This window comes from Palaemon carinicauda, chromosome 13 (assembly GCF_036898095.1).
Source record: "Palaemon carinicauda isolate YSFRI2023 chromosome 13, ASM3689809v2, whole genome shotgun sequence".
In the NCBI taxonomy this organism is placed as follows: Eukaryota; Metazoa; Arthropoda; class Malacostraca; order Decapoda; family Palaemonidae; genus Palaemon; species Palaemon carinicauda.
The window spans coordinates 118,399,300-118,406,799 of record NC_090737.1 but is presented as its reverse complement, the minus strand read 5'-3'; the positions used below and the strand labels follow the sequence as shown (position 1 = coordinate 118,406,799).

At 33.7% G+C, this 7,500-nt stretch overlaps 1 protein-coding gene across 1 annotated transcript in view; it reads right to left on the bottom strand.

The window, feature by feature from the left end:
• Positions 1-1,210: 1,210 nt before the first annotated feature.
• LOC137652365 (gamma-butyrobetaine dioxygenase-like) overlaps positions 1,211-7,500 on the bottom strand; it is a 6,555-nt gene continuing 265 nt past the window's right edge. The window contains exons 2-9 of the mRNA XM_068385732.1: positions 5,987-6,107; positions 4,389-4,588; positions 4,050-4,181; positions 3,079-3,272; positions 2,751-2,856; positions 2,321-2,535; positions 1,952-2,112; positions 1,211-1,468 (exon numbers count right to left, since the gene is read on the bottom strand). Of these exons, the coding sequence (XP_068241833.1) occupies positions 1,308-1,468; positions 1,952-2,112; positions 2,321-2,535; positions 2,751-2,856; positions 3,079-3,272; positions 4,050-4,181; positions 4,389-4,588; positions 5,987-6,107 (1,290 nt within the window). The 3' untranslated portion in view covers positions 1,211-1,307. The remainder of the gene's footprint in view (positions 1,469-1,951; positions 2,113-2,320; positions 2,536-2,750; positions 2,857-3,078; positions 3,273-4,049; positions 4,182-4,388; positions 4,589-5,986; positions 6,108-7,500) is intronic.

Sequence of the window (7,500 nt, the reverse complement as noted above, 5' to 3'; positions counted from 1 at the left end):
AATCGTTCATTCCTTATCATTGCAGTTTGTTTAGTTCCTTGTTTCCTTTCCTCACTAGGTTAATTTTCCCTGCTGGACCCCTTTAGCTTATAGGATCCAGTTTTTCCATCTAGGATTGTAGCTTGGCTTGTAATAATAATAATAATAATAATAATAATAATAATAATAATAATAATAATAATAATAATAATGCATTAACTTCGATGATGTAGTTACAGTAGTTAAGTATAACTCTGTAAGATTATTATTATTATTATTATTATTATTATTATTATTATTATTATTATTATTATTATTATTGGTCTTGCAGTTGCGTTGTTGTTGTTATAGTTGTTGTTGTGGATTTTTCAATAGAAAACTATGCATTCATAAATGACTTGACTTACAGAAGTCACTAGCAACTTGTATCTAGTTGAAAAGAATTTCGTTTTACATGTAAAAACTAATGCAAATAACCACTAGAAATCACCAATAAACTACTGCACTTATGATTTTTGAATTATGCAATTCAGTTACATATTCCTTTGTAATCATGCAATTATTATAAGAAAGTTTCATTTCAATATTCTTTCTAATCATAAAACTATTAATTGAAGGTTTCTTTTCAATATTCTTTCTAATCATGCAATTATCAATTGAAAGTTTCTTTTCAACAATTGAATTTTGTTGTTTGGTATTAGTAAATATTTAGTAAATTTTATAAATATCCAGGGTATAAAAAGAAATTACTTGGTGCTTATTTATAATTCATTAAATTAATAGAAAAATAACATTTCAGTAACCAATAATATATACAAAAATTGTTTTGAAAAATCATGATAATTAAGAATAAAAGACATTTATTCAAAAAATAGGTGAGAGGATGATTATGGAACTGGATCATGATGAACAATGATTTATACAATGATTATTTAGAAAAATGTTATGAAATACTTATAAAGGCATAATAAGAAGAAATTGGATAATTATACATAATAGTTGAACAAATTAATCTAAGTAACATATACTTAATTGAATATAGGAATGAAGTGTCTAAAACTAACACTAAAATAATACTGTATATTCATTTCCCAATAACCTTTGAATATGGAGATAATAAGGATATTGCGTTAGAAGTAAAATATGACTCTTTCGGTAAGCATATTTTCAAAAGCATAACAAAAATACTCTTATTTTTTTTTCTTTTTTTCGAACTTGAAGTTCTTATTTTTCTTACGTCTTGAAATAAATCCCATGAGGTATCATCACATATCATCGGGGAAAAGTAAAAAGAAATAAAAAAGTCATGCGAAGAGAATAGGTAGGTCTTAGACAGTCCGAAGTAGTCCTAGTTTTTCTTGTATTCTCCTTCTGCGGCACCTAGCCTCGTCCCAGTCCAGATAGGACGATTCGATGTGTCGATCGCTGAAGGCTTCGTATCCCTCGCGGCCGTGGAGGCATCGCACGTTGTCCAGTGTCATTAAATCGCCTGGAAGGAAAAGAGAAGGATTTGCATATAACAGTTCCTTTATATTTGTACCTCTTGGGAATCAAGATTTCAACCTTTTGTCTTTGTGTGTGCAATCAAAAATTAAGTTTTAAGTAAAATATCTTATATTGACAAGATTTTTCGTCAAGAATTTTTCCTGATCTAAATCTTGTCTGAAAGATTATACTGTAGATATAACAAGATTTTACTCTACTGATAATGGCCTTCTACTCATCTTTTGTTTTCTTTTTGTTTCATCGTCAAGAATTTAGAAACATTATTTTCTTTGAATTATTGAACTATATTCCCTTTCTATTTCTATGATTTACACATGAAGTTATCAAATGTATATTGCAAAGAATGAAACTGAAGTTTCTTTTCGAAAAAGTGGAAATTACACATAAACTCGTCGTAAATGATGAAATAGTTTCCAAGAATCATTTGTGAGAATCCTGCAGATGCAAACAACTATAATAGTCTTACCGGAGTCCATCTTGAAGGTTGAGGAGTTGGAGTACAGGATGTCGTTGAAGACTTTCAAGGATTCGTAGAATTTCTTGACCTTGGATGAAGGGAGGTCGAGGTAGGAGTCTCGAATGGCGTTGTTGACAGCAACGCGAATGACCTCTTTGCTGCTGTTGAGTCTGGAATTAAATTCTGAATTTCAACACTTCAATTCTTTCTGAGAATTGGGTGTACTTCTTTCTTCTTTCTTTTCAAATAAATAATTTGGTCCTTTTAGTTTTCATAGAATGTTTTTCAGATTTTATAAAGAATATAGAAAGTAAGATAAATTTGTACACAACAATTTCATCCGAAACAATATCATAAAAACTATCAATAGAAACTCACGTGATGACTGGGAATTTGGAGATTTTATAGAACTCCTCCATCTCCCAGGAGTAGTTGGCGTGACCTTTGTCCCAGAAGTAGGAGTCGGTGGAGGTCAAGATCTCGAAGGCCTCCGGGTGTTCCTTCCGGAGGAGCTCAGCGCCGAAGATTCCGTCTGCAATGACGCTCTCGCCTCCGGTGCCAACGTGTTGCTTCACGCAGTGGATGAAGATGATCTGAGAAAAGAGATAACAACAATGATTAAGATAGCAGAAATATCCTGAATAGTCATCCATAAATAATGTGCATTTTATATATATAAAATTTCAGTAAATGTAAGTTAAAAACCATTCAATATGTAGACAGGGTCTATTGTGTGAAATTCTCAAATCTCTCTACATCAAGTAGTAAAGTCTGAACACGATAAGCAAGAAGAAGCTTGAGGTCTTACCCCTGCCATGTGCTCGTACTGAGGAAGGTCATTGTGCATCCCCAATTTGGCGTTGGTAAAAGCGACGTTGTTTGTGTTTGGTCTGTTAATAACGGGTGAATGCGGTCTGTTGGAGAGAGCAGAAAGAACATTTACGGTCACAGTACAATCAAATCCTATATTGCCTAAATAAGACCTCTGAAACTCCACTTTGCTCTTCCTTATAATTGAGTAGGTTACAGTATAGTTTCAAAACATGTATAAATTGACCAGCATGACATACTCTACAAGCATTAGAACAAATTTACAACTGCCAAACACGCCCTCCAGGTACCTGGTGGACACTCACCCATAATGGCATTGCTTGACAAAGGCGATGTGTTCGATCATCTCAGGTCCTGCGACGTCCTTATCAGGGACGTTTTTGAGCATCGCTGATCCTTGAGTCTCCATCGTAAGAAGCCATTCGAGGAGCACCTTGTCGTCCTTCCTCATCGACTCATAATCAAACTCCCGCAGCTTGTGGTTGGAGCCCCAAGGTTCCTGTGGATTGGATTCGGGAAATGAAACTCAGCGCTGGGGCCTGTGAGACCATTCATCCCCGAATAACATTTAGGGTAGAACAAGAGAGTTAAGCCATGAGGTAAAAGTTAGAAGAAGTGGGACACCAGGATTGAAGAAAGGAAACAAGAACGGAGGTAAAGTAGAAGGATATAAGGCAAGAGCAAGTAGGAACCGAAGGAACCGTCCTAAGACCATTACGCAATGCCTACAGTACACCGCGTGCGGTGCACTGACGGCACTATCCCCAGGGGAAGGGTTCCCATTTACAGAAATTATATCCAGTGAATGTCTGAGCTTTTATAACCATATATGAATTAACTCTAATACCATAGAAGTAGGGCCTTCATGTTTTGAGTTTCTATATCTAATCAAATACATATTGGGATAAGGTTGCAAGTCCCACACCTTCACCCAAAAAAGGTTCAATGGACAATTGGGCCAGCAAATGGCATGAATTATTTTAGCTAATCCTAAGATCAGAGTAAATAAGGGGCCACCATACAAACTGGAGTTGAATATTTCATTTTTTACTATTCCAACACCTATTGCCAAAAGATATCCTATATATGTACTTATATACATGTATGTATGTATGTATGTATGTATGTATGTGTGTATATAGTATGTATCTAAAAGAGCTATTCCTCTATCGTGGATTATTCTCATTTGCAATAGATAGTAATTTCCTTGAGTAAATCATTATCAAATGAATTTAGTTTATGCCAGGAATACAAAAGAGCCCCAAACCCTAGTTACCTTGGGCAGGGCATAGACGTTCCTCCTGAGGGCTCTGGCCTCGGGGGTGAATGCCCTGGCGTGGAGCCACTCGGCAGGGTACTCGGATCGGTGTCCGTCACTCCATTCGATATTCAGGGACTCGTCATTACTCTGGAAAATAGGATTTCCATATATAGCTATGAACAAAGATATATTGTATAATATAAACAACTGGCGTTAAATATGCAAGTATATAAATATTGTTAAGTAATTTAACAATAATGAAGAGATGATAAATATTAAGTTGAATAATTCCATAAAAAGAAATGAAGACTCATATCCGTCTTTCTTATGCCTGAAGTGAATAAATATTAATACCTGGATGTCCATCGCCTGGATTTCGACGTCGAGGTCCGAGAGGAGGCATTTCCTGCCCAGGGCCTCGCTGCTGTAGCAGTCGGGGCAGCGGCAGTTGTCCCTGAGCCAGACGTAGGGCATCGGGCTCTCCCGGCCGTCGCCGAATTTGACAGTCACAGAATCTCTGCTCACTTGAGCCGAAGAGATTGGGACGGAGGGAACTGCAAGAGAGAGACAGTTAGTTAGTGGACTTTCTCTCTCTCTCTCTCTCTCTCTCTCTCTCTCTCTCTCTCTCTCTCTCTCTCTCTCTCTCTCTCTCAAATATTTGTAATGGTGTTTATTTCATAGTTATATAATTATTATTAAAACTAAATATATAACAATAACAAGGCAATTAGACAATCTCTCTCTCTCTCTCTCTCTCTCTCTCTCTCTCTCTCTCTCTCTCTCTCAAAGATTTTTAATATTTTGTATATCACAATTGTGTAAAATTATTAAAACTAAATAACAATAACGAGACTTATACAGTTGTTGCTTTACATTTATGGTTTTCACTCAATGAGCCCAAGATTAGGCAAATGTTTTCCTGATTTACGAGATTTGTGTAAAATTTAGGAATGAGTATTTTTAAAGTTATTTGGAAAAACGTATGGCAATTACCATTGTTTTTGAGTTTTACGCATTGTACCCCTTTCGTCATATACCATTCTGTGTATCTTTAACGTGTTTATTTGCATGTAACAAACAACCTCTATCAAATACATACAGTGGGACACATAAATTCCTGGTACACCTCGCTCTGGCTAAGTGCAAAATCTCACTCCCATTCTGCGCTGGGAGATCCTGCATTTAGCCCCACCCACTACTTCTGTCATCTCTCCTTGAAATATCTGTTTGGTTACTTTCTACGCAGTAAGGGTGTGGCAGTGTGCATTTTCTCTGAGCGAGGTGTGCCAAGAGTTCCCGTGTGCAACTGTACATTATTTTGTATCGTAAGATTGCGTAAAACGGTAGGTAATATGAGTACATTGATGCATTTTCCTCAAACACAATTAATAAATAGAGTTGCCTACACAATTAATAGATGTAGTTGCCAACACAATTAATGTGTAGTTGCTTACACAATTAATAAGTGTGGCTGCCTACACATTTTATCAATATAGTTGCCTATACAATTACTTATTGTTGTTGCCTACATAATTTACCAAAGTAGTTGCCTACACAATTAATTAATGTATTTGCCTACACAATTAATAAATGTAGTTGCCTACACAATTAAAAAATGTAGGTGGCTACACAGTTAATAAATTTAGTTGCCCAAACAGTTAATTAATGTAGTTACGTACATCGTTAATTAATATAGTTGCCTACACAATTAATTATTATAGTTGCCTACATAACTAAATAGCTAGAGTTGCATTTCGGAACTAAATTAGCCGTTGCCATCCAAGAAAATACTACACTCATTTTTTTTAATAATGGTGAATGGTTGCATAAGATCATTCTAACCAATCAGCTAGTAAGAAACTTTTCCGAGCTAAAAGGGCACCCCTGCGAGTCAGTGCAAATACGCCTCATTAAAAGGAATTGAGTATAGTACCTTGTAGACCCATTCTTACCTGGCAGTTCCTTCCGCTCCTTCCTTTCCTTCACCTGATATTGCTGTTGGGCGTTGGCTGCAAGACTCAGAGGTCGGGTGACCTTACAGTTGATGCATTTCTTGTTGCAAATCAGTCTCATCTGAAAGACGGACGGGATTGGATCGCTGGACATTCAGAACTTCGAACTTTGTTTCAAATGCAATTATATTCAATTATACGTAGCTTTGTTTAATAGGAAATGTTTTATTTCATATAATTTTCTGTATTGGAGCTCTCATATTGCTATTTTGCTATCTATGTATTTATTTTTGTATTTTTTTTTCTTTTTTCTTTATTATTTTTCATTTCCATAGTGATTTCTAACTCGAGTTGTAGGTTTGTTAATAATAATAATAATAATAATAATAATAATAATAATAATAATAATAATAATAATAATAATAATAATCTGCATGAATGGTAATCTATATACACTGTATAAATATGTATATTTGAAAATAGATAGGCCGACGGTAGCTTACATGTATATCTATATGAAAAAACGTTCGATTGTATTTAAGTCTGTTATCTAATTACACATAAATTCTTGAACAACAAAGGATTTTATTTTTTCTATGTCTTTTTATAAATAAATAGATATATATATATATATATATATATATATATATATATATATGAATATATATATATATATATATATATATACTGTATATATATATATATATATATATATATATATATATATATATATATATATATATATATATATATATATATATATATATATATATATATATATATATATTTCACGCTCTTCTATATAAACTTAAAATCATTTCCTGGTGATTTCCAAACAAAAGTTATTTGTTCTTTTTCAATATCTTTCAGCAATGTTTCACTTCTTTTGACTTCGATCATGATGAGGTTAACGAACCGACTACATTTGTTAAACATAAAATAAGATTTTTTCATATCAAAAAGAAAAAGAATATTTCTTTTTGAATTTATAAAGTTTAAAATGTGTCATTTGCAAACTTTAGTGTTTATTTTGTATATTACCTTATTATGTAATATAAAATCTAGCACTAAATGTATAACAAAATTGTTGAACTAACAGCAGATCTTTTCTTATTATAGTATGACAAAGGCATTTTGAAAAATATGGAATACACAAAAATGATTCTTTTGAGGCTGTCATTGAATTTACTAAAATAAAAACTGATGCACCAATAATAATAATAATAATAATAATAATAATAATAATAATAAGAAGAAGAAGAAGAAGAAGAAGAAGATAACAATAATGATAAGGATCTATGTATTTTACTTGGAACATATCGCCTGTTACAGTGGCCGGGAATGCCATCTAGGGCTTATGTTGAAAGGAGGAAAAAGTTCAAGTAAAAGAGTAAAAGGCTAAGGCATCTAGAGTCCGATATGGACACAAGAAAGACACTTTAATAATGTCTACAGTACGCCATGTGAGGTGCACTAACAACACTGCGCTCCGACGAGGAATAACAATATGAACT